At 46.7% G+C, this 27,513-nt stretch overlaps 1 protein-coding gene and 1 long non-coding RNA gene across 2 annotated transcripts in view; one reads left to right on the top strand and one right to left on the bottom strand.

Annotated features, from left to right (window-relative positions):
- Positions 1-1,293: 1,293 nt before the first annotated feature.
- Positions 1,294-27,513, top strand: part of LOC310708962 — a 102,638-nt gene continuing 76,418 nt past the window's right edge. Inside the window, exon 1 of the long non-coding RNA XR_014527263.1 lies at positions 1,294-1,433. This is a non-coding gene — a long non-coding RNA (uncharacterized lncRNA). The remainder of the gene's footprint in view (positions 1,434-27,513) is intronic.
- The window catches only part of SRMS (src-related kinase lacking C-terminal regulatory tyrosine and N-terminal myristylation sites), a 45,249-nt gene continuing 23,094 nt past the window's right edge, over positions 5,359-27,513 (bottom strand). Inside the window, exons 3-8 of the mRNA XM_083507561.1 lie at positions 26,661-26,827; positions 22,886-23,027; positions 21,607-21,762; positions 13,978-14,159; positions 11,092-11,248; positions 5,359-5,921 (exon numbers count right to left, since the gene is read on the bottom strand). Of these exons, the coding sequence (XP_083363687.1) occupies positions 5,728-5,921; positions 11,092-11,248; positions 13,978-14,159; positions 21,607-21,762; positions 22,886-23,027; positions 26,661-26,827 (998 nt within the window). The 3' untranslated portion in view covers positions 5,359-5,727. The remainder of the gene's footprint in view (positions 5,922-11,091; positions 11,249-13,977; positions 14,160-21,606; positions 21,763-22,885; positions 23,028-26,660; positions 26,828-27,513) is intronic.

Here is a 27,513-nt window from a genome sequence, read left to right as displayed (position 1 = left end):
ATACAGAATTGACCTGCGCCTCCATGGACAGCTGTGAGTCCAGAATGACTGCCAGGCAGCACACGTGGTCCTTCAGGGGCACAGTAACCCCATTCAGGACCACACACATGCCCACTTTCTGTCCCAAAGAATGAGGAAATAGGAGCAATATTAGCATATCATATCAACTGCACAAAGAATAATTCTATTTTTGCACCACGAAAGGACAGCCCTGCCGAAGCAAGGCCTCAAAAAATTAGTTGAAAACTCATAAATGTTCCTCTCCACGGAAATCTTTAGTAAAAGGCGAAAGATTTATACGATCTGAAGAGAAACCAGAGTATGCCTTCTGCGCCCGCACGGCAGCAGCCACCGCACGCGCGCCTGCCCCTGAGGTTACGGTGCCCTCGCTTGCGGGCCAAACTCGAGATGCCCGGGCGCCCCGGAACACGCCTTTCGCTCTCCCTGCAAGCGGCGTCCCCGCCACAGCCGGAACCGGCCCCGAACCGGCGGAGCCCGCGAGAACCGCGTGGTGGTGGCCGCAAGGCATGCCGGTCGCGGCGGGATGCAAATAAGCACTCTCCGGCTCGTCCCGGGTCTCAGCCCCTCCCTCGCGAGGCCGACAGTGACGTGTGTGCAGCGGGCAAGCGCGGGCGGGAGCGCGGTCCGTGCTGCGCCCTCTGGCGGCGAAGTGCGGTATTGCGGCTCCGTAGCTCCTCTTCTAGTCTCGGGTCATTTGCGGAGAAACGTGGAGCGGGGCGGAGAGCATCGCTGGCGTTTCCCCTCCCGCCCTCCCTTCTTTGCCTGCACCCGCTCATGTCGGCCAGCTGTCTCGTGATGTTCTGCTCCTGCTGCCGCCGGGGCTCAGGATCGACGGCAAGGCGCTCTGCACGCGCCCAGAAGCACTCTGCCCTTTAGCGGGGAGAAAGAGCAGGGCAGAAAGCATCGCCCGCATTCCCTGCCTGGCGGTATTCTCCCTTCCCTCCTGGCATGCAGCCTGCCGTCCCAGGCAATTTAATCAGGATTTGCTGCTCCTCTGTGGCTCAGTAGCGACGGGAAGGCGCTCTGCACACGCTCAGAAGTACTCCTGCTGCGCCGGAACTCAAAGGGATCAGAATCCGTAGCTGAAAATAAGTGGGAAATAGAAGGGAAAGCTGAAGTTGCCCTTCCTTCCTTCCTTCCTTCCTTCCTTCCTTCCTTCCTTCCTTCCTTCCATAATAATAATATTTTTTATTTATACCCCACCCTCCCCACCCAATGCCGTGCTCAGGGTGGCTAACAAGCAATAATAAAAACAAGTTGAATGAATGCAACTTAAAAACAAGATTAAAATACAATATTAAAATATTGAAACGTTAAAATATTAAAATACAGCCTCATCACAGGAGGAGAAAGGAAAAAGAAAGAGGGGGAGGGAATCAAATTGGCTCCAAGCCAAAGGCCAGGCGGAACAAGTCTGTCTTACAGGCTCTGCGGAAAGAAATCAGATCCTGCAGGGCCCTGGTCTCATGAGGCAGAGCGTTCCACCAGGCCGGGGCCAGTGTTGAAAAGGCCCTGGCTCTGGTTGAAGCTAATCTAACTTCCTTAGGGCCCGGGACCTCTAGGGTGTTGCTATTTATGGACCTTAAGGTCCCCTGTGGGGCATACTGGGGTCCCGTAGGTACAAGGGTCCTAGGCACCTTGCCGTCCCAGGCAAGTTATTCAGGATCTGCTGCTGCCGCTGTGGCTCAGAAGCGAGGGGTAGGCGCTCTGCATGCGCTCAGAAACACTCCTGCTCACAGCTGTCAACGTTTTCCTTTTTTAAAGTGAAATTCCCTCATTCCGAATAGGATTCCCTGCAAGAAAAGGGAGAAGTTGACAGCTATGCTCCTGCTGCGACTAAGCTTAGGAGAGATCAGAACCCGGAGCTGGAAATAAAAGGGAAATAAACTGCACCGGCCCCCCAGGCTTAGCTGAAATTCTCTTCTTTACAGCATTCACCACATGGTGCCCTCCCTGTTTCAAGCTTATGGGAACTGTAGTCCAAAACTTTTGGAGGACACCTGGTCTATGAAAGCTCCGTTCCTTACACACTTGCATCTTTGCTCTCACTTGTAAGTACCGTTTTTTTCAAGGATCTGCATTCCACTGCTTTTTGCCTTCTTAAATCGCCTTTTTTATTATCGCTGTTATTTTAGATACAGCTACAAACGCAAGTGACAGTTGCCTGTCTCATATAATCGTTACTAAACCAAGCTTATCCGAAAAAGTGTGACATGTTGTAATTCTAAAGAGCTTGACTGAGAAGTCAGTCCCAGTCAGTTCAGTGGGACTTAACTTGCAAGTTATGTGTGCATGGGATTTGCAGCCTGAATTGCTGTAAAATCAGATTCCATGATCTCTATAATAGTCTCAAAAGGGCAGCAGTAAAGTAATATGCCATCTGCATATCTTTCTCTTGACCTCTGTGCCTGCCTTTCTGCTTTGTAATTAAAAGTTGATTTTTCCATTGCCCCACCTGTTGTGAATTGCTTTTATAGGACCTGGGAGGTTGCCCTAAAATACCGTAGTAACGAAATGGACGTATTGCGTTCAGGCCTAAGAGAGCTTGACAAGAAAAGCGTGTTCATTGCAGGGCGATTGCTCTTGGCATTGCATTGGAATGAGCTCCAGGACAATATTTGACAATATGTTTCATTTAACACGGTATTAATACAGTGGTGCCCCGCAAGACGAATGCCTCGCAAGACGGAAAACCCGCTAGACGAAAGGGTTTTCCGTTTTTGAGCTGCTTCGCAAGACGATTTCCCCTATGGGCTTGCTTTGCAAGACGAAAACGTCTTGCAAGTGTTCCGATTTCCCCCCGCTCCCCCCTTTTCCTAAGCCGCTAAGCCGCTAATAGCCTTTTAGCTGCTAATCCGCTAATCCTTTAATAGCCGCTAAGCCTTTAATAGCCGCTAAACCGCTAATAGCGCTAATCCGCTAATCCGCTAATAGGGTCGCTTCGCAAGACGAAAAAACCGCTAGACAAAGAGACTCGCGGAACGGATTAATTTCGTCTTGCGAGGCACCACTGTATTTTTGCATGAGCGTAAGACGAGCCTGCTGGGTCACGTCAATGGCCTATCCCGTCCAGCACCCTGTTCTCATTGTAGCTAAACATAGCTGAGATTCCTGCTTTGCAGCGGGTTGAGCTAGATGACCTTTGGGTACCTTGCAGATCTATTATTCTATGATTCTGTATGACTGTGGGAATCCTGCAAGCAGGGCCTGAGCCCAGGAAATGGTCACTGATAGCTTTGCCCATTAATTTGCTGCATGATTTGTATATCTCCCTGCTTATCTACACACACACACACACACACACAAAATTTCAGCAAAAGGAGAGATGGATACAAATATTTTTTAAAAAAGCACCACATACACAGGTTGTTTCTCTAATTATATTAATCCAATTAATTTAACAACTCTCTTCCAAAAGGTTATAGTCACTAAACACCTCCATTTCTCCTTGCTAAATCTATATTAAAAAACACCGTATTTTTCTGTGTGTAAGACTAGGTTTTTCCCATAAAAAATGATGTGAAAAATTAGGGGCGTCTTATACACAAATACATCTCCCCCCATTTTCTTAAATCTGAGTCTGTAAAAATAGGGGCCGTCTTATACATGGCTGTCTTACAGGTGGAAAAATATGGTACAGTGGTGCCCCGCAAGACGAACGCCTCGGAAGATGAAAAACTCGCTAGACGAAGGAGTTTTTCGTTTTCTAAGCCGCTTTGCAAGACGCATTTCCCTATGGGCTTGCTTCGCAAAACGAAGCTTGCCCCCCAAGCTCCGGGGATAGCGGGGAAGCGCAGCGTGTCTTCCCCGCTGTCCCCGGACCTCTTTTGAAGCAAGGGGCGGCGGGGAGAAGATCGCTTCTCCCCGTTGCCAGCCCCGCAATCTCCGGGGACAGAGGGGAAGGCGCGCGTGCCTTCCCCTCTCTCCCTGGACCCCTTTTGAACCAAGGGGTGGCAACGGGGAGAAGCGATTCTCCCCGCTGCCCCTTCCCTTGCTTTAAAACAGGTCCGGGGACAGAGGGGAAGGCGCGCGGCGCTTCCCCTCTGTCCCCGGACGGTCTCCATAGGAACGCATTGATTGATTTTCAGTGCATACCTATGGGAAACCGTGCTTCGCAAGACGAAAAACTCGCAAGAAGAAAAAACTTGCGGAACGAATTAATTTCGTCTTGCGAGGCACCACTGTAAATAAATTCATGGGATAGATGGACTTTGAACAGTTTTATATAGACATAGGCATTAAGACAAGGTGGAAGAGACATGTCCAAAAGGGGTGTGAAAATTCATCCATGCGACTCTGCGGTCAAATGCATCTCACATTAAAACTCACCAAACTGGGGGGAGTGTATAACATGAAGTGGTTTGGTTTTTTTTTAAAAAAAAAACCATGAAGAGCTTTCAGCTTTCTTATTATTCGATGGAAAAGAAACATACGTTTCATCAAAGTTGGGACCAGTCAACTTGATTTATATGGACTGATCTGGCAGTGAAAGTAAATTCTCCAAGTTCAGGGAAACCCATGTTCTTAATCCAGGGGTGAACTTGGCCTGTCAAGCCTCCCCATTTGTCCTCCTGGGCTCTTATGGGGGAAGCCATGACGACTTCCATTACACCTGATGTCTTGCATGCTGTGAGGCTTCAAAGGAACAATTGGGAGCCTAAAGGGAGCTCTCCATTGTTCCTTTGCTGGAGCAGCTGATGGGAGCTTCACGTGACCCAAAATTTTGGATCCCCTCCAAACTGATGCCAATAATTCAGTTTGGGGGATAGCACAAAACCCAGGGTTCGTGGTGCAAAACGGTTCAAAACTAGCACAAAACTCTGGCCTCTCGTTTGGAGGGGATACAAAATTTCGGGGTCACACGTTAACGAAGCTTCCCGATGGGTGGTTGACGTGTTCCTTGCCCAAGGAGGGAGAAGTGGCTTCCGTGCAGTAGAAACGTCTTCTTCCTCCCAGTGCTTAAATCCTTAATCAACACGTTGACCTTATTTTGTAGGAGGTGGTTAGCTAATGTGTTGTGCACTGACTCCGGTTGCGAGAGACCCAAATCCAAATATAATCACACCTTAGCCGTGAATGCACACATCCTACTCAAAAGACGAGGCAGTTCAAACAGCGCTCAGCTGAACGGCAGTGAGTCGACAGCAGCGGTGACGTTTTTGGATGGCTACGTATGGACACAATGGTGTTTGGGGTTTTTTACTTTGGGCAACTATTTGCCTACTATCATCTGTAAAATGGGGGCAACAGTGATCTGTCTCACGGCACTGCTAACGAAACAGAGGCCATTCGTCGTGCATTTAACAGGCTGCGCCCAAAGGATAACATCACCTCCCGTTTCTTGGCACACATTTATTGAGTAATGAAAGTCAACTGGCACGCATGGCAAGGAATCCAATCTTAGTCCGCGGTTTGCATGGGAAGGGTGCTGAAACGACTTTGCAATGGTGTCTTGGCTGTGCAGGATCTATAGCGAATTATCTTCCGGCAGGTGCGGGCAGCAAACCCAAAAGGGGCTGCCACCCCAGCCATAATCAGGGTATCTCGTGATGTAGCTCCACGAAAACAAGGCCTTCACATAACCCCAAGCTTCTTCCTGCAACAAGGCTGCCATGAACTGGCTTCTAGCAGTTCTGCCAGTCCTGTAGGGGATATAGGATCTGCTGTCCATTTCTAAATGCCGTTGGTGGCTATCTCTCCCCTCCTTCAAGAGAATGGGTAGTGGCCCCATTTGTAGATGCAGAAGAGCATCTCCCTCAGGCTGTGGAAAGGCGGCCGGTCCTCTGGGTGGCTCTTCCAACACTCCAGCATGACGCCGTAAACCTCAGCGGGGCAGCTGTTGGGACGGGGGAGGCGGTAGCCCCGGGTGATCTGCTGGATAGTTTCTTGGTTGGTCATCCCTGGAAGCAATAACATATACAGTCAGACCTCGTGTTACAGACACTTCAGGTTGCGTTTTTTTGGGTTATGGATGCGCCGAAACCTGGAAGTACCGGAACGGGTTATTTCTGGGTTTTGGAGGTTGCGCATGCGCATAGCACCAAATCGCAACCCGTGCATGCACAGACGCAGCGCTGCGGGTTGCGAACACTGCGGGTTGTGAATGTGCATCCCACACGGATCACATTCGCAACCCGAGCGTCCACTGTATCCAGGTATTAGATAGATATTATTTATTACATTAATATATACATAAAAAGGTAAAGGCAAAGGACCCCTAGAGATGCGGGTGGCGCTATGCGTTAAATCACAGAGCCTAGGACTTGGCAATTAGAAGGTCGGCGGTTCGAATCCCAGCGACGGGGTGAGCTCCCACTTCTCAGTCCCAGCTTCTGCTAACCTAGCAGTTCAAAAGCACGTCAAAGTGCAAGTAGATAAATAGGTACCGCTCCGGCGGGAAGGTAAATGGACGTTTCCATGCGCTGCTCTGGTTCGCCAGAAGCGGTTTAGTCATGCTGGCCACATGACCCGGAAGCTGTACGCTGGCTCCCTCGGCCAATAAAGCGAGATGAGTGCCGCAATCCCAGAGTCGTTCGCGACTGGACCTAATGGTCAGGGGTCCCCTTTACTTTTAAAGGACCCCTGGATGGTTAAGTCCAATCAAAGGCGACTATGACTTTCAGGCCGAGGGAGCCGGCGTTTGTCCACAGACAGCTTTCCGGGTCGTGTGGCCAGCATGACAAAACCGCTTCTGGCGCAACAGGACACATGACAGAAACCAGAGTGCACAGAAATGCGGTTTACCTTCCCACCGGAGCGGTACCTATTTATCTACTTGCACTGGTGTGCTTTCAAACTGCTAGGTTGGCAGGAGCTGGGACAGAACAATGGGAGCTCACTCCGTTGCGGGGATTTGAACCACTGACCTTCTGATCGGCAAGCCCAAGAGACTCAGTGGTTTAGACCACAGTGGCAATATACATTAAACAGACTGCTGCGTTCCTCTTCATTTCTGCTCTACGCCTGCCCAGAAACCTGGGGTGTTTTGTTGAAGGCAATAGTCAGGCACGGATAGCTCAGTTGGTTAGAGCATGGTGCTGATAACACAAAGGTTGCAGGTTCGGGCCCTGTATGGGACAGCTGCAGATTCCTGCAGGGGGTTGGATTGGATGACCCTCAGGGTCCCTTCCAACTCTACGTGCCTTTGATATTAGTCTATGATAGCCTTGCATCCAAGGACCAAATGCAGCCCTACAGGCCAGACCCCTCAGCAATTCTGCTTCTCATCTTGGGTCCTGGAACTCTGATAACCCCTCTTGCTGGATGGAGGACAGAGGCTGTAAAATTAATGAATGTTAAAATGGTGTTGGACTGAAAAGAAGTGGTTTTGGTAATAAGGTTAATAAGAATAGGTAAATATAGATAGTTATATGGATGAAAATATATAGTTATAATAGGTTAAGTTATAGAGCAAAGATAAATGAAAGAGGGTAAGGATTTGCTGAAAAGACTTGGAAAACGGGAATACAAAAGGGGAGGTGTGAGGAGGTCAAGGAAATAAGCAAATGAGCTCAAAGATGCTGAAAAATGGATTTATTCTTTTTTAAAATATTTTTTCCTTCTTTTTCCTATTTCTTAGTTATCTGTTTTTTGTATTTTGTATCATTTTCTTTTCTTTTTTTAGGTTGCTTTATTGTTAACTTTCTTGTTAGCTTGTGTTTGTTAGTTTTTGTTTGTTATTTCTCTATGTGTAATTTTTTGCATAATCTCAATAAATATTCTAAATAAGATAATTTTTAAAAAAAGAGGCTGTGTGTGTGCGTAGATCCTATCGGCTTACTGCGCAAATGTAAAAATTTGCTCCGCCCTCTTGTTGCTGCCCCACCCACTTTTGACTCTGGCCACGCCTCCAAGGGTGAAGTTGCATAGAAGCAAATACAAAAGCCCTTAGGCCAGTGATGGCCAAACTTGGCCCTCCAGCTGTTTCAGGACTACAATTCCCATCATCCCTGACCACTGGTCCCGTTAACTAGGGATGATGGGAGTTTAGTCCCAAAGCAGCTGGAGGGCCAAGTTTGGCCATCACTGCCTTAGGCTGAAAGTGTTTGCCCACCCTGGTTTAAGATGTGGGGCAGAACTGGGTCGTCTGGTAGGTTTTCTCCTAGCTAGTGGGGGTAAGGAGACATTTTTCAATTCTTCATCTTAGGGTGCTTCCAGACTGCCCCTGTCACACACTGCCAAATGCAGGTTGCTCTGTTAAGATCCCTTGGCAACAAATGTGGTTTCCTTCCGAAATATTGGGCTTTCTGTGATGTGAAAATTCACTAGAAACGGTGGGGTGACATTGCTTGATGCAATGCTATATAATCCCCCCAGAAAACAATTCAGAATGAATGCTCCATAAACAGGTTGTCTGCAAGGGAGCCCAGGATCCCATTGTCTGATTATCTTAGCACCTGGGAGGTAATTAGTCTGCAATCTTCAGTTTAAGTAGATCCCATGGCTGTAAAATTCAGCCTAATTTTTCCCTCCTCCAGCCGCCTTCTTAATTTGTGTAACGTCTTGCCTGATGAAGAGTTTTGGAGAACTTGAAAGTGAGTCACGTTTTCCTGAGTTATTGATTGATCCTGATAAAGGTATTGCCCAGCGGTGGACTTTGGGTTAATTGGATCTCACATAGTTTGTGTCCTTTGAGTTCTGAGATAACGTGAAGCAATTTAGATATTATTACCCACGCCTGAAATTCCTTTCAAAGTTTCTGTTATAAGAACTTGAAGGTCTCAAATATAAATTAAATGTTCATAAATGTACGAGACAAACACATACCTAAATATATAAACCACGTGTCTGAAATAGTGCAGGAAAGCAATCCTGAAGCCATTTTGACTCTCCAAATGACCTCAAATATTCCTCTGGAGTAAGGGAGGAAAATGGGGAAAGCCTTCCCATTGTATTTTTGCTTGCAAATCCTGTCTTAAGGGCATATTTGTATATGAATAGGGTGAGCCTGTGGCCTGGATTCAGGAACTAAAGTATTAACCATCACAAAAGAATAGCTAGACTTCCCAGGTAAAGCAATCAGTGACCGTTATCAGGTATCCTGGCAGACAGGATTTCTGCTGTAGACCTCCTCCTTCTGTGATGTATATATGATGTTTAGGGGGGTGGTCTTGGGCTACAAAAGTCTATATAAGGGCTTGCACACCATTGTTCTGGGTTCCTTCTCCCTTCTGCGTGTGGTGAGTGGAGACCCTGTTGCAACAGTTTAATAAAGATCAGGCTTACTAGCCGCTTTGCTTCTCAATATACTCTGGTTGGCCTCTGTATTATTTCCTACCGATAGGGGACCTACTTAAGGCCTCTGTATGGGCTCTTGCATACCCCACAAGGCATGGGTAGGGAAACTAAGGTCCGGGGGCCAGATCTGGCCCAATTGCCTTCTCAATCCGGCCCGCGGATGATCCAGGAATCAGCATGTTTTTACATGAGTAGAATGTGTGCTTTTATTTAAAATGCATCTCTGGGTTATTTGTGGGGCATAGGAATTTGTTCCTTTTTTCCCCCTTTTCAAAATATAGTCTGGCCCCAACAAGGTCTGAGGGACAGCGGACTGGCCCCCTGCTGAAAAAGTTTGCTGACCCCTGCCATAAGGGAAAAGGAGTTTTCCCCCCTATAACATTTCCAAGGCCTGCACGGCTTTGATTTCTAATCACTAAAAACTGAGTTCCCACCTTAGTGTGGAATGCCATTTTACACATGTTCAGGCTGCAAACCTAAAGTTGCTTATCACCCAGTATTTGCTGCTGAAGTGGTGGAACTTGAGCTCTGAGTCACATTCACGGAACATTTCCCACAATCCATATCACTCCGGTTAGTCTCTTGGCAAATCCTGCCATTAGATCTGTTTCTTTCCTTTCAAACCAGCTTCAATCTGGCCAGAAACCTCGATGCGGAGTAAGCAGTACAGTGGTACAGACGCTTCAGGTTACAGATGCTTCAGGTTACAGACTCTGCTAACCCAGAAATAGTACCTCAGGTTAAGAACTTTGCTTCAGGATGAGAACAGAAATCGTGCTCCAGCGGTGCAGCAACAGCGGGAGGCCCCATTAGCTAAAGTGGTGCTTCAGGTTAAGAACAGTTTCAGGTTAAGAACGGACCTCCGGAACGAATTAAGTACGTAACCAGAGGTACCACTGTAATGTGAACGTTTGAGACAGCCATCGCACATGCGCAGGTGAGCACGCATGCACAGTTGACAACTTCATGAATAGGAGTTTATGGAAGATGGGGCTGCAGGGATACGGAAACCAAAAAGGTCACATGTGTTGGGTGAAGACATCCCTGCTCCTTTTCTGATGTGAACAACACTGCAAATGTGGTTTGAAATGCAACTGTGTGGGGGGACCTTGCTTGGTGCTGACCTTTAAAGCCCTAAATGGCCTCAGCCCTGTATACCTGAAGGGGCGTCTCCACTCCCATCGTTCAGCCCGGACACTGAGGTCCAGCGCTGAGGGCCTTCCGGCGGTTCCCTCCTTGCGAGAAGTGAGGTTGCAGGGAAGCAGGCAGAGGGCCTTCTTGGTGGTGGCGCCCACCCTGTTGAACGCCCTTCCATTGGATGTCAAGGAAATAAACAACTATCTGACTTTTAGAAGACATCTGAAGGCAGCCCTGTTTAGGGAAGTTTTTAATGTTGGATGTTTTATCGTGTTTTTAATTTTCTGCAGGGAGCTGCCCTGAGTGGCTGGGGAAACCCAGCCAGATGGGTAGGGTATAAATAATAAATAATAAATAATAAATAATAAATAATAAATAATAAACAATAAATAATAATAATAAATAAATAAATAAATAAATAAATAAATTATTATTATTATTATTATTATTACTACTACTACTACTACTACTACTACTACTTGATTTTAAGCAACTAATCTGAACATACCCTAAGACAGGCTTCCTCAAACTTGGCCCTCCAGATGTTTTTGGCCTACAACTCCCATGATCCCTAGCAAGCAGGACCAGTGGTCAGGGATGATGGGAATTGTAGTCTCAAAACATCTGGAGGGCCGAGGTTGAGGAAGCCTGCCCTAAGATTACAGCAGGGCAACGACTGTTTCTTGAATACTTTACCTTCATATGGGCACTGTCCATACGTAAACACCTCATAGAGAAAAATCCCATAGGACCAAACATCCGATTTGGGAGAGTAGGTCTGGTAGATAGCTGCTTCTGGCGCCGTCCATTTCACAGGGATCATGGCGTTGCCCGTGGTGGAATAAACATCATCCTGGAAGGAAGCCAAGATTGGGTTCTTAACAAGAGCCATCAAAATTATTCACCTGAAAGCTGCTTCTACACCTGAGGGTGTTTCCAGACTTCTGCTATTTTTGGGTGGGATTCAGTCATGTACCAGTGAATTCACAGTCACACAGTTTCAGTCATTTGAGAGGGCTTGCTCAACAAAGCCGCTTTCCCCAAACAACGAACTTTTTTGCAATAAGAAAAGCGAAAGAGAAATTCTCTGGAAAGTGTGTGATAACACTTGCTAGGCGCCATATAGTCTAACCTCCCTGCAAACAAATCTGAATAAATAGACTGATGTTGTCTATCCTGCCTGCAAACTTTGCGCCGAGAAATCAGGAGGCATAAGAAGCTGGTACTCTGGAAGAGACCTCAGAAGCTAAATCTGTCGAATGATCAAAGGCCTGTTCTAGCAACTACATCTTGTGTCCTTGGCCAAATATTTGATACCCGGGGACAGCTGTAAGCAGAATTTGAGCACGCATGTAAAGAAGCCCCTTCCACCTTCTTCCTTTCGTGTTATGCCACCACAAATTTGTAAGTGCCAAAATTATTTCAGTTCCATGGCTAGAGTAGCTTCTTTGGTGAGGGAAATTGGATTGAGGTTGTGAGTTGATGTTGGGGAATTAGGACCCCTTCCCCATAGAAAGCAGGTTCAATCTAATTGTCCTTCCCATAGCTGATTTAGCAAAAAAAGAAGACTTAAGGAAATGCCATAATGCGGCAGCTAAAAAAGCCAATGCAATTCTGGGCTGCATCAGTAGGAGTATAGCATCTAGATCAAGGGAAGTAATAGTGCCACTGTATTCTGCTCTGGTCAGACCTCACCTGGAGTACTGTGTCCAGTTCTGGGCACCACAGTTCAAGAAGGACACTGACAAACTGGAACGTGTCCAGAGGAGGGCAACCAAAATGGTCAAAGGCCTGGAAACGATGCCTTATGAGGAACGGCTAAGGGAGCTGGGCATGTTTAGCCTGGAGAAGAGGAGGTTAAGGGGTGATATGATAGCCATGTTCAAATATATAAAAGGATGTCACATAGAGGAGGGAGAAAGGTTGTTTTCTGCTGCTCCAGAGAAGTGGACACGGAGCAATGGATCCAAACTACAAGAAAGAAGATTCCACCTAAACATTAGGAAGAACTTCCTGACAGTAAGAGCTGTTTGACAGTGGAATTTGCTGCCAAGGAGTGTGGTGGAGTCTCCTCCTTTGGAGGTCTTTAAGCAGAGGCTTGACAACCATATGTCAGGAGTGCTCTGATGGTGTTTCCTGCTTGGCAGGGGGTTGGACTCGATGGCCCTTGTGGTCTCTTCCAACTCTATGATTCTATGATTCTATGATCTCACACATCAGATTTAGCTGCCACATTTTTGCCTTCAGGAAGGGCATACTGGCTCTACACTGCTGTTATAAGAATTAAAGATCTCAAATATATAAATTAAATGTTCATAAATTTACAAGGCAAACACATACATAAGTATGTAAACCATGTGTCTGAAATAGTACAGGAGAGCAACCCTGAAGCCATTTTGACTCTCCCAAATTGACCTCAAATGGGGAAGGAAATGGGAAAGTCTCTCCATTGTCTTTTGCTTACCTGTCTTAAAGGTGTATTTGTGTATGAATAGGGTGAGCCTGTGACCTGGATTCAGGAATTAAAGTATTTACCATCACAAAAGAATGGCCAGGCTGCCCAGGTAAAGCAATCACTGGCCATTGTCAGGTATCCTGGCAGACAGGATTTCTGTTGTAGACCGCCTCCTTCTGTGATGTATGTATGATGTTTTTTGGGGGTGGCCTTGAGCTGGAGGGTGGGCCATTTCAAAAGTCTATACAGTGGTGCCTCGCAAGACGAAATTAATTCGTTCCGCGAGTTTTTTCGTCTTGCGGTTTTTTCGTCTTGCGAAGCACGGTGTCGGAAAAGTTTTGGAAAAGCTTCAAAAATCACCAAAGTCTTCAAAAACCTCAAAAACGGCTCCCACACCGCGTGCTATGAGTTGCTCCTCGAAGTCAAGACGTAACTGTATTAACGGTTTTGAGAAAAAGGAAACAAGCTTGCAAAACATTTCCGTCTTGCGAAGCAAGCCCATAGGGAAAATCGTCTTGCGAAGCAACTCAAAAAACCCAAAACCCTTTCGTTTTGCGAGTTTTCCGTCTTGCGAGGCATTCGTCTTGCGAGGTACCACTGTATAAGGGCTTGCACACCATTGTTCTGGGTTCCTTCTCCCTCCTGCATGTGGTGAGTTGCAACAGTTGAATAAAGATCAGGCTTACTAGCTGCTTTGTCTCTCAATATTCTCTAGTTAGCCTCTGTTATTTTAATGTTTAATAGGTTTTTGTATTTTAGTGTTTTGTTGGAAGCCGCCCAGAGTGGCTGGGGAAACCCAGCCAGATGGGTGGAGTATAAATAATAAATTATTATTATTATTATTATTATTATTATTATTATTTTCTCCAACTGATAGGGGACCTACGTAAGGACTCTATATGGGCTCTTGGATACCCCAAAAGGGAAAAGGAGCAGATTTTGTTTGCATCACTGCAATAAAAGTGGGACAATACCTCTTCCCGCCCCCACTCCTGAACATTTGCAGTATAAAAAGTTTCAAAAAAGCACATTGTGGATTCTTTCCTATATGCGCATGCGAGGCCCTTCAGTGAAAGGAGTTAGATAGGCAGGAGTAAGCCAAGTCTCCAAGGCTTCCTTGAACAAACCTTGAGGAGCCTGGCAAGACCAAAGTCTGCGATTTTGCAAGCGAGATCTTCGCCCACCAGAATGTTCCTGGCTGCTAAGTCTCGATGGACAACATGTTGTTCTTCCAAGTAGGTCATGCCATCGGCTACTTGGCAAGAGATGCTGAGAAAGTGGTGTGTGGTCAGTTCCTTCCCTGCTGCACCTACAAACAAACAAACAAACAAACAAACAAACAAACAAAAGGAGTGAGTTAACCTCCACTAATTGCCAAATGGGGAAGAAATGGAGGCAGTGAGAGATTTTACTTTCTTGGGCTCCATGATCACTGCAGATGGTGACAGCAGCCACAAAATTAAAAGACGCCTGCTTCTTGGGAGAAAAGCAAAGACAAACCTAGACAGCATCTTAAAAAGCAGAGACACCACCTTGCCAACAAAGCAAGTCAAAGCTATGGTTTTCCCAGCCAACTATGGTAGTCAAAGCTATGGTTTTCCCAGTAGTGATGTATGGAAGTGAGAGCTGGACCATAAAGAAGGCTGACTGCCGAAGAATTGGTGCTTTTGAATTATGGTGCTGGAGGAGACTCTTGAGAATCCCATGGACTGCAAGAAGATCAAACCTATCCGTTTTTAAGGAAATCAGCCCTGAGTGCTCACAGGAAGGACAGATCCTGAAGCTGAGGCTCCAATACTTTGGCCACCTCATGAGAAGAGAAGACTCCCTGGAAAAGACCTTGATGTTGGGAAAGATGGAGGGCACAAAGAGAAGGGGACGACAGAGGATGAGATGGTTGGATAGTGTTCTCGAAGCTACCAGCATGAGTTTGACCAAACTGTGGGGGCAGTGGAAGATGGAAGTGCCTGGCGTGCTCTGGTCCATGGGGTCACAAAGAGTCGGACATGACAAAACGACTAAACAACAACAACAATAGCCAAAACTGGTTCAAACCTCACTTGCTGTTTTTTATACTTCCTGGTGCAATCAGGAAAGAGGTGACATTCTCTTTGCTGTCTTGTCTTCAACACAGGCATATGAGCATAAGAAGCGTCGTCTCATCTAGTTCTGCACCTTGGTTTTTTTTGTTCTTTTAAATAAATTTATTCATATTATATTATTGCAATCTGTTGCCAAAAGGCATGTGGAGGGGAGAAGGGATAATAAAGCAATTCTATAGTGCCATGCAGTGCTCCCCCCCAAAAAAAATATATTTAGGGGTTCTCTCATTTTGACTCAAGAAAATCACTATTTTATAGTTCAAATCAGGGAAAATAAATACAGTAAATGGACAAAAGTACAAAGATTCACAAAATATTTAGGGGTATGCATACTTCTGCGTCCCCCCAGAAAAAAAATCACTGGTGCCATGAATAAATTTAAAGAAAAAATATATTTACATTGTCATTCCAGAAATGTAAGAATAAGGCCCACTCCTCAATAAATTTGTTTTCTTGATTTTTATGTACTGCGTTTTTCTTATATGTAAGTTTTATCATTAAGATAGGTTTTCCATTAAAAAAGGTAAAGGACCCCTGACAGTTAAGTCCAGTCACAGACGACTCTGGGGTTGCGGCGCCCATCTTGCTGTACAGGCCGAGGGAGCCAGCGTTTGTCCGCTTTTGCAGGCAGTTTTTCCAGGTCATGTGGCCAACATGACTAAGCCGCTTCTGGCGAAACCAGAGCTGCGCACAGAAACACCGTTTACCTTCCCGCCAGAGTGGTACCTATTTATCTACTTGCACTTTGACATGCTTTCGAACTGCTAGGTTGACAGGAGCTGGGAATGAGCAACAGGAGCACACCCCATTGCAGGGATTTGAACCGCTGACCTTCTGATCGGCAAGCCCAAGAGGCTCAGTGGTTTAGACCACAGCGCCACCCATGTCCCAAGGGGTTTTCCATAACCAATGGGTTATGGGTTATTGTTTTCCAATTTTTTGCAATGCGCTGTTTTGCTGTTGTTAGCCGCATAGCAATGAGTTGTAAATCACTATTAATGACTTCAGAATGATGAAAAAGAGAGTTATTTTAGGGTTTCTTGGGAGATCATAACCTGTACTTACTTGTGTGCATAATGTTCAGTACCTCTGTCCATAAAGGCATTATTTTCATAGCTGTCAACTTTTCCCTTTTCTTGTGAGGAATCCTATTTGGAATAAGGGAATTTCCCTTAAAAAATGGGAAAAGTTGACAGCTGTGATTATTTTTCAGTATGTCTTCAGTGGCCTGTGAGATGCCTATGGGACCTGAGCGCAACAACCCTCCCTTTGCTAATGATCCCATGCGAGTGTCATTCAGAGACATCTTGCCTCTGGCAGTGGGGGGGGGGGACCGTGGTTGGTAGCTACCCACTGGGAACCCCTTCTTCCAAAAAATCATCTCATCTGCTTTGAAGCCTCTCTAGACTTTGGGGGAGCTCCAGCTCCGATGCTTTGGAGAATCAAATCCATTCTAGATAGAGTCAATTTTCTTAAAAGAATATTCCCGGGTTTCGGCAGGTGCACAATTAAACAAGGAGTTGACATCCTGATTTGTGGCTTAGTCAGTGCTCTGCCTCAGGCCTTTGTCTTATAATGTTGTCATATTTCAGGACATCCTGAAAGCTTTTTTTTAAAAAAAACAAAACAAAACACAAAACACAAAGAAACTGTGATTTTTCAATTGTCTATTCTGCCTTTGAAATCCCATTAACGTCTGGGAAAATGTCCGGACGTATGACAGCCCTAAAGGGTATTAGGCAAAGATGAAATTCTCATTCCAGGTTGTGTAAAAAAGAACACCCTGCAATTTCTCAGGGTAGTGGCTTCTTTGCTATTGAGACGAGTGGAGAAGGCCTTGATGCTTCCACCTTCATAGGTCTGGTGTGCAGTGGTTTGTGGTGGAGACTTCTCTGCGGTGGCCCCCGAACTGTGGAACTCCTTCCCCGTTAAGGTCTATCTGGGCTGGGACTTTGCAGCTTATTTATTGATTTAATTTGTCAGTTGCTTTCTCTTGCCCAGGGCAACCCAATGCAACTTACAACCAACCAGACAGACAGACAATAACGCCCCATATGGATACATTAAAGCCAAGAGGGAAAAAAATACATTAAAAAATATCCCACTCATTTCTAAAAGGCCCCAGATTAAAGTGCTAATTTGCAGTTCTCCTCCCTGTGAATGGTGTTATCAAAATGCATCATTTTTTTGCTTCCATTGTGGTTGTTTTGTGGTTTGTTGATTACTCATTATTTTGCAATTTCAATTTCAGTTTACATAACCTGACTTTAGGGCGAAGGGCGGGTAAGAAATAACCAGGAACAAAAAACAGACAATTGCATTGTCTCACAGCCTTGAATTCTCCTGCCCCACTTGTTTGCCGTAAAAAAGTTTTCTGCCCCACATAATTTTTTTTTTTGCAGTTGCAAGCCGATGATCAGTCTGTCAGCAGTCTGGCACTAGGTTGAACCCAGCTAAGCTTTTATTTGCAGTGGACAAATTGAAATTAATGGACCTAAATAGTCACACTTATTAATTTCAGTGGGTTTACTCTGAGTCAGACTAACATTGGCTCAAACCCCGCTGCGTGTAAAGCAGGGGTCAGCAATTTTTTTCAGCAGGGGGCTAGTCCGCTGTCCCTCAGACCTTGTGGGGGGCCAGACTAGATTTTGGTGAAAAAAATGAACAAATTCCTATGCCCCACAAATAACCCAGAGATGCATTTTAAATAAAAGGGCACATTCTACCAGCGGCGTAGCGTGGGTTATCAGCACCCGGGGCAAGGCAAGTAATTTGCGCCCCCTAACCCGGAGCAAGGCAAGTAATTTGCGCCCCCTAACACCTAACCATGGTCATTAATACGCCAAGACGCGCGTCTTTGGGCGTCGCGGCGCAGCCTTCTCGGTCTCCCTCCCCGGCCCGGCTAGTCCCGACGCGGCTTCTTTCTGGCGCGGGGAGGGGGCGGCTCTGGGGCCAGTGCGTCGGCCGGCCTCCGGCGCGGGTGGGGGGGGCCCCGTTGGGGCGGGTGGGCGGTCTTGGCGCGCAGGCACTAGAGCGCCGCCGATGGCGCGTTTGGCGGGCTGCGCGCGTCCAGACAGCGACCCGAGCCTGGGCGGCATGGCGCTTGGTGCCGGAGCCTCCACCCGCAGCGCCCCGTCGGGAGACCTGGCCGGAAGGAGCCTCGAGCCGGCTGTCGGACGCGGTTGAAGCAGCCAGGGCGGCATGGCAGGCGGCGGCGGCTCCTCGGCGACTCCACGCGGCCAGCCCAGCGCGCTGGCCGAGCCCCGCAGGCGAACGCTGCCCGTCGGTGAGGAGGGGCTGCCTGGCGCGCCCTCCGTGGCCCTGACGCGCGGGGACCGCGGCAGCGCTGAGAGCCGCTGCCAGCTACAGCCTGCGCCCGAGGCTCTTCGGCGACTCCGGAGGCAGCGAGCGCGCCCCCCCAGAAGTTGCGCCCGGTGCGGCTGGCACCCCTGGCACCCCCCACGCTACGCCACTGCATTCTACTCATGTAAAAACACCAGGCAGGCCCCACAAATAACCCAGAGATGCATTTTAAATAAAAGGGCACATGTAAAAACACTGTGATTCCTGGACCGTCCATGGGCTGGATTTAGAAGGCGATTGGGCCGGATCCGGCCTCCAGGCCTTAGTTTGCCTACCCATGGTGTAAAGTCTCATCCCCACTTCCACTTGCTCCCCTGTTTCCCAGAGAAACCTGCTCTTTACCGCTGAATCGGATTTTCTGCGGATCGGGTGCTTCATTAAAAAACAACAGTGAAATAAGAAACCAATGCAATTTTAATTCCCAACCTCCGGGTGATATCAGGGTGCAATAAGGAAGTTCGTTATTAGACAAAGCTAGTGTTGGGGAGTTGTTAGCCAAGAAGGACGACTGCTCTCCCTCATCAGTGGGGTTCCTAGACCTGTTCTCCTTGGGAGTTGTCCCTCCTTGGGTAACAAAGAAGAACTGAGAAGGAGGTCAAGTCGTTCACCGCAGATTGTCTTTCGCGAACGAACGCCCTACTTTGCAAGCTGTTCAACCGGCTTCCTGGGCCAAACCTTTCTCAGCTGGGAGGAAGAGGCGAGAGAGAATATTTGCACCACAGGGGTGTTCTTTTGTTGTGGTTTCCACCTGGGTGCTGAAAGGGGAGGTGCCCTTTCACGAGATCTGTACAGACAAATTGAAACATCCTGGTTGCCCAGGAGGGAGGAGATTTGGGGGGGTGTTGTGCTCGTCCTAAGCATCAATTTTCTCCAGTGAACCCGTGAGTTATAAACGTTGCGCAACAAAGCTCAAGGAGCCAGCACTGTGTGCTTTTGAAAGGTGATGCATCGTGCGCCAGGAGAGAAAATAAAGGCCTGCGCATGTAATGCTTATACACACATGCACACGGGCATTCCAGAGAGCCAAATAGGCTTCCTCATTGCTCGAACATTTGTTGCAATGTGCAATCCTTCTACTTAGACGTAGGCGGCAGCTACAATGATTTCTCAAGGTGTGCTCACTTCACAACGCACCCATTGATTGATATGGAACGTGGTGTGATAGGAGTTTTGAGGTCTTAGATACATGTTAAATGTTCACAAGTGCACCAACCAAGCACGTACATAGATCAGCACAGGAAGACCGACCTGAAACCATTTTTGATTCCCAAACAGACCAAATGTTTTCTCTGCAAGGTCAAAAGAAAATGGAAAAGCCTCCCCGTTGTCTTTTCCTTCACAAATCCTGTCTTAAGGGCACATTTAAGATGTTAATAGGGTGTGAGGCTGTGACCTGGCTCAGGAACTAAATATTTATCATTACAAAAGACTGGCCAGGCTCCCCAGGCAATCCAATCAAGTGACCATTAAACTGGTAACCTGGCAGACAGGAGGTAAATAAAGCACTCAGATTTCTGCTGTAGACCACCCTTTCTGTGATGTAGGTATGATGTATCTGAGGGTGGTCTTGAGCTCCAGGGCAGGGAATTTAAAATGTCTATATAAGGCCTTGCACATCATTGTTCTGGGTTCCTCCTCCCTCCTGCGTGTGGTGAGTGAGGACCCTGTTGCAACAGATCAATAAAGATCAGGCTTACTAGCTGCTTTGCTTCTCAATATTCTCTGGTTGGCCTCTGTTATTTTCTCCTACCAATAGGGAACCTACGTAAGGACTCTATATGGGCTCTTGGATACCCCATAAGGGAAAAAAGGACAGATTTTTGTTTACAACACTGGTGTGGGTTGTTGAAGCACTGTGACTTGCACCCACAAAATTCTCTTCAAAACTACTTTTATTTTATGCATAGACTTTGGGGTCCTGATGCGCACTTTTTTATAGTATCTATTAGACAGGCTTCGCTTTAAGCATGATTTGGGGAGGGGCGCATGTGTTGTGGGTGGGGCCTTATTGGTCAGCTATGAGCATGTTTGGACTCTTTTTTCTGCCTTGTCAAAATGTGGCTCAGAGGAAGAGGGCTGTGTGGCCCAACGAAGTCACAAATAAGTCATCTGGCAGGGACAGGCGAAGGCATGCTGAGCGCCTAAGCTAAGTCAGGTTTCACAGCGTGACCAAAATGTGAATGATTCTAACAGAAAGGACAATGAAAATGGAAATAATAAAGTTTTATATGTGCATATATACTGGCACATAGGCAAGAATGCAACTTAAAACTAAGGGCCAGATTTAACTAACCTGCCGCCAGCAGAAGTCAACACAAGGACTCCTGCTATTGCAAAATAAAAAAGATAGATAGATAGAGAGAGAGTTTTTGAGCTATTTTAAATGAAATTCGCCAAAATCTACACTTCCAGCAATTTCTGCCTGGTCACTGTTTCCGAGGCCCGAATACCAGTTATGTCTGGGGAATTTTAGACGTATGGCAACCCTAACCATCTCCCATATTTCCCTGTACCTATCTCACGCAGCTCTGTTTACGTTCTGCTGCAGTTCGTCTTTCGCCAAACGACTCTTCGTTTTGCTGTTCGCTGCAGTAAAACTTGTGTAATTTACGCAACAAATTACGTAACTTCTGCAGGCTACGTAAGCTATGTTGTCGTGCTATTGTGCCAAGTTTGTTTCAGTGCAAAAGAAACGTGTTGCACATAGGGAAAGATGTAATGGGTTATGTACCGTTTGTGGCAGGGACGAGGGTGGCGCTGTGGGTTAAACCACAGAGCCTAGGACTTGCCGATCAGAAGGTTGGCGGTTCAAATCCCTGCGATAGGGTGAGCTCCTGTTGCTCGGTCCCTGCTCCTGCCAACCTAACAGTTCGAAAACACGTCAAAGTGCAAGTAGATAAATAGGTACCGCCCCGACGGGAAGGTAAACGGTGTTTCCGTGCACTGCTCTGGTTCGCCAGAAGCAGCTTAGTCATGCTGGCCACATGACCCGGAAGCTGTACGCCGGCTCCTTTGGCCAATAAAGCGATATGAGCACCACAACCCCAGAGTCGTCCAGGACTGGACCTAATGGTCAGGGGTCCCTTTACCTTTACTTTACCTTACCATTTGTGGCGAGAACATTTGCAATATGGTTGTATTTGCTGGATTAATTTTCATTCTGGACATGGGGCGAGGAAGTGAATACCAGGAATTTTAGCTCTCATTTCCATTTCGTTTGCTGGGATTCTCTGACATCCCAGCACTTTGATGGGGAATCAAGTTCAGGGCAACTGCTGGAGCGATACTCACTGTTGAGGTAGCTATGTAGGTTCCCCTTCCTCATCAACTCGGTGACAATGTAGACAGGTTCTCCGACAGAGCAAATGGCCAGGAGTTTGATGAGCCTCGTGTGCTTCAGACATTTCAAGTTCTGAATCTCTTTGGCAAAATCATCCCTCATGTCAGCTGTGGAAGAAAGACCAAAACGCTGTAGGGATGTAGGGTTTCTCAAGGAAATTCTATGGCTGGGGTCCTCCAGGAAAGTAGCTTACCCCTCACAGAGCTACAATTCCCAGCACCCTTCACAAACTTCAGTTCTTGGGGATGTGTGCTTTACACGTATGGTGTGTCCCAGGGCTGGGTTTAGGTTTGATGAGGCCCTAAGCTACTGAAGGTAACGGGGCCCTTTATATATCCAGCTGCCCTTTGTCAACAACAAATTGCCACTGTTTTTTGTGTTGAATATATGCTATATGGTAATAGGTATCTAAAGCGATTTGCACATGTTGCCGTGCAACCAGTCCATGCAGAATGTAGGCATCCTATATCTAGAAATGAGCAAACCAGGGATATTTTAGGGAGGGCCCACAACACGAAACACTGTTGCTGTACAGTGGTACCTCGGGTTACAGACGCTTCAGGTGACACACTCTGCTAACCCAGAAATAGTGCTTCAGGTTAAGAACTTTGCTTCAGGATGAGAACAGAAATCGTGCTCCGGCGGCGGCAGCAGCAGGAGGCCCCATTAGCTAAAGTGGTGCTTCAGGTTAAGAACAGTTTCAGGTTAAGAACGGACATCCGGAACGAATTAAGTACGTAACCAGAGGTAGCACTGTAATGTGAACGCTTGAGACAGCCATCGCACATGCGCAGATGAGCACGCATGCACAGCTGACAACTTCATGAATAGGAGTTTATCGAAGATGGGGCTGCAGGAACACGGAAACCAAAAAGGTCACATGTACTTAACCCAAGGTACCACTGTATGTAGGTTTTATTTTTATTTTTATTATATTTTGGAAATGTACATCCAGTTTTTTCTCCTTTAATTTTTTTGGGGCCCCCAAGAGAGCGGGGCCCTAACCTATAGCTTATTTAGCTTATATGTAAATCCGGCACTGGTGTGTCCACAGCCTGTGTTGGACTCCCATTCCCATGAGCCCCAGCCGACGTGAGCAATGGCCAGAGATGATGGGATGTCCCCAGCCCTACCTGACGATGCTGAAGGTTGAGCCAGGAACCTTCTGCTGTACCCCCATCCCTGAAAGAAGGATTCCACAACCAATGACATGTTCTGCACCCCACAAACCTTGCTTCATGATTTTGATGGCCACCGGCACCGTGTTCTTCCACGTTCCTTCCCACACCTCTCCAAAGCATCCTTCGCCCATCTTCCTCCAGAGCTGGAACTCTGAGCGGGGACGTTCCCATTGGTCCGTCTCAGTAGGCCTCTGAAAAAGGGCAGGCACATGGGGGGGGGGGGGAAATACTTGTTAGGAGCGTCCTACTCTCTCTTTTTATATTATATTTTTATTGGTTTTCCAATACAAAAACAAAATTAGACATTCCACACATCTTGATTACATCTTGCTTCTCTTTTTTGACTTCTCTCAATCTCTCTGCAATTCCTTCGCTTTATTACGGTTTCCACATTTCTACCCATTGTTATTAATACTGTTAACTTCAGTTCCTTTTTTAAACTTATTTTCACATTTTCCCATCACAGAGCTTCCTTAAAACTTACAAACGTAATCTGATTATCACTCAGTTTTTGCAAATATTGAATAAATTTTCCCCAATCTTCTATAAATCTTTGGTCTCGTCGATTCCGGATCCTTCCTGTCATTCTATCCAAGGAGCGCCCTACTCTCGGGTAGGACCCTGGCATAGACGCGTGCCCACCTGGCATGTTCTCTTCCTCCTGGTCGATCGTTTGGGAGCTTCAAAAGCTTTCTTCTGCCCGAACATCACAGCGACTGATGCCAAAAGGCATTAGTACACTTAGGGATCCACAGAGTATTTGCAGTTTGCGTAACAGAACTCAGTAGCACAGCATTTTGGCTAATCTACGTTTATTTACATATAATATACTCAGAGCATTCTGCTTTAGCTCCATCCTCTTTCTTATCAGAAAGTAAAGAGAGAAAGAACAAAGGACAATAGTCCCACTTCATGGAACACAGTACAGTCATATCTCATGCTACGTTTGCTTCACGCTGAGCGTTTTCAGGTTGAGTCCTGCGGCGACCCGAAAGTACTGGAAAGGGTTACTTCCGTGTTTCGCCGCTCGCACATGTGCAGACGCGCAAAATGATGTCATGTGCATGCACAGAAGCGGCAAATCGTGACCCGCACATGCACAGATGCGGGTTGCGTTCTGCTCATGTTGCGAACGGGCCTCCGGGACGGATCCTGTTCGCAACCAGAGGTACCACTGTAATACCAAAACATCCTGTCTCCGTCACTTCCCACACTGTGGAATGAAAACATACACTGTCATGTGATAGACAACAATCCCATGACTGCAGACACGGGGAATAAATCTCCAACAATACTGACACTGTAAACCTGCCCAGGCAGAAGGGCCTACCTGAAGGCTGCTGGGCTCTCCATCAGGGTTTTTTTTTATAAAAAAAAAACGAAGGTAGGATGGCCATCTTTTAGGGATTTATTCGCTGTGATGCCTCCCTACATTGAAGGAATGGCCTTGTGGGTCCCAACTCTATGATTCTGTGGATAAGGTGATTGACAGGTCACACACCACAGGAAATGGTTACTTCTTGAGCCATATAATAAAGAATGCAGATTTGCAACTTGGAATTGTACGTGGGGAATTGCATTCTCGCTTTTAACCAAGAAAATCCGAAATGCAGTACATTCAGTGACCATTTTGCATGCGTCCAGTTGATGCATGACCCCCGATACATGGGTAGTTTTGGATCTGGAGGAGGGCAGAATGGGGTGGAATGGGGGGTTGGGACAGGGCGCAACTGGGCAGAGCAGGATTATGTGTGCTCTACCGATGCGCGCAGGGGTCAGGAATAAAACCCCCATGGAAAATGGTCTCTGCCAGTACAAGAATGTGGACTCTGATCTTTGCGGAGTTAGATGATCTCAGGTCCACTGATTTCAATAGACTTGGGTCAGGGGTCAACAATGGTTTTAGGTCCAAGGGCACCATGGGTGTCGCCCCCTGACTTCTCTCTCCCTCCGGCGGATCAGTCCCGCTGAGAGGCGGACAGAAAGGAAGCGTGCCAACACACACTGTGTTCTTCCAGAGGATATGAGTAAATGTCTGATCCATTACAATTAATATGAGCCTTGAAAAGAACATAGAACTGAAGAAGGAAGTGGAGAAGAGTGTCATTCTTGCAATTTCCTCCTTCAGCTCTTTTCAAGGGACAAGAAGGTAACCAGGAGACATTGAAAGGAGGGCTCAGGTGTTTTGTGGGCACTACAGGAATAACGTAAGGGTGCCATTGTGCCCACGGGCACCATGTTGGAGACCCTGGATTAAGTATTTCTAACTCTGCACAAGATCAGGTTGCTGTTTGGTTTGAAGGGCTTGGTTCTGGTTAGCATCCAGACTCCTGGGAAAGAAATGTAACTGTAAACAGGGAAATGATATAAATAAATTTTGAAAAGAAAATCTGGATGACAAGAACTAAAGAGAGAGAGAAAAAACCAGACGGACAGACAAACCCAACCCTGCTGTTTTGTGTTGCTTGATCAGAGGTAGGAAAAGATGGTGGGAGGTATGAATTAAGGAGACAGGCTGAGGTTTCTAGGTGGGGCCTGGCTTGAGGCCAGGAAAATTTGGCAAGTGTGCGCAGGTGACTAGGAGGTGTGGAATCTATAGCAAGGAAACTGGGTAGATGAATGTGAAGGCAGGCAGAGTGCTAGCCCTCTTTTTTTAGCCCGATCTTTCAGCCCCTCCCAGGAAACTTCAGAAGTGTCTAACTGGGTGATGTTTCTAAGGCAGCAAAATCTGGAGGAGGATCCCATTTTATACGGGGAAAAGGTACAAGGGCAACTGTAATGGGTTTAGGGGTTGCTCGTGCGTAAGTTGCCGCCACTCCTGGCTAGGTTACCTGGTTGAACCCTTTCTGACTGAACAGCCTCCAGCATCGTGACTGTCTCAGTCACTGGCAGAATCCGTCAGTGGGCGTTTCTTGAACTTCTTCCAGCACAAAAATTCTTTGACGCCTAGTCTCCGCCTAGTCTCCCTGCGCGGAAGCCTTCTGCGCAGGGAGGGTGTGGGCAGCGGAGGACCCGTACTCTCTCCGCTGGTCTCCGGCAAGGAGTCTTGGAGCCTCTTCTCCGATTCCCCCATCTGCCCCCCTTCTCCACTGGTGTTACGCTGATTTCCTTCCCCAGCAAATGGGCTGCCCCTCTCTCTACTGGGACCCTCTCCGGCATCCCTCTGGAGCCTTCTCTCCGCCTCTAGCTCCGATGGCAGTTTCCTGACAGTGACATTTCTCACTGCTGAATTGTAATTTTGCGTCAATTAGAAGTCCCTCCTCCTGCGATGTAATCCGAACTTAATAATAAATTTCGAAACTATATGTGTGTGCATGAAACCCACAAGCGTCACAATTCAGACTTCCACTTCCAAGATGGCCACGGAGTCTTGACGTTTGGCTACAGAAGTCAGTCACAGAAAAATATGCATTGGGTTCTGGGTGTCAGCGTTCCTATCCCCAAAAGTCCCCCAAATTTCAAAGATGTGGCATGTGAATTTGCAATTGTGCAGGCTGAACCACGAATAAAAATGAATAGATGGAGGGAGGGACAATCAGATGTAATGGAGAGAGTCATGTTTGGTTTCCAGAGTGTACAGACACAGAGCAGCCCCATGCTAGCCAGAGCTGATGGGAGTTCCAGTCGAAAACATCTGGAGAGTACCAGGGTAGGGAAGGCTTACATGGAGATACTGAATGGATAGAAGAGGACAGAAGTAATACAGAGGACAAGCAGAAGACAGAAGTAATGCATAAGAGGAGGACAAAAGTAATACAGAAGACAAGCGGAAGACAGAAGTAATGCATAAGATCAGAAGGAAGTGATGATACAGGAAAACATACCTTTTGGATGCAGGGATGAAGCAAGGGACTATGTATGACATTCCAGTTGGCTGTGTAGTAGGCAAGGAGCTGCTCCAAATTTGGAAACATGTGTCCCTTTTCCAAGTAAAAACTCCCTCCAGGCTCTTTGTAGATTCTGAAATGTCGCACTTTGGTATGGTTCCGAACTGAAGGTTGAAGGGAAGGAGAAGACGACACAACGTGTGATTGCTTTGCCCCCAGAAATACGGTATGTCTTGAGCTAGCCCTGGTTTCCAAGCATGCTAGAAAAATACAACTTGTGCTGCTGATAGTAGTAGTATGACTCCTGCAACACGTTGGCGACTAATATACACACAATAATTACCAAAGTGATTCTACATTCTTTATCAATCTTCTGAGAAAAATACAAAACCTTATGCAAAGCCACAGAGACTTGCGAACTGCCCAACCTAAGATGAACTTACAATATCTGATTTCAATGGATTTTTCAAGTTCTTAACTCAGTCTTTTGTTTTCTTTATCTTTTTAGTTAATAATAATAATAATAATAATAATAATAATAATAATAATAATAATAATACATTTATACCCTGCCCATCTGGCTGAGTTTCCCCAGCCACTCTGGGCGGCTCCCAATCAAGTGTTAAAAACAATACAGCATTAAATATTAAAAACTTCCCTAAACAGGGCTGCCTTCAGATGTCTTTTAAAGATAGGATAAGTTCATGAAGGTACCAGCAAAAGGTAAGTTTGGTGTTGTTCACAATACCAAGAGATGCTAGTGAAGTTGTAGATGGATGTTAATGAAGTTGTAGATGACATGGTGCCTGCGTTTTGCACCTGTTTCGTCCTGGCAGTCCAAGTAATCAAG

Source organism: Podarcis liolepis (genome assembly GCF_965112155.1).
Source record: "Podarcis liolepis genome assembly, chromosome: 6".
In the NCBI taxonomy this organism is placed as follows: domain Eukaryota; kingdom Metazoa; phylum Chordata; class Lepidosauria; order Squamata; family Lacertidae; genus Podarcis; species Podarcis liolepis.
This window is presented reverse-complemented; position numbering and strand designations above follow the sequence as displayed.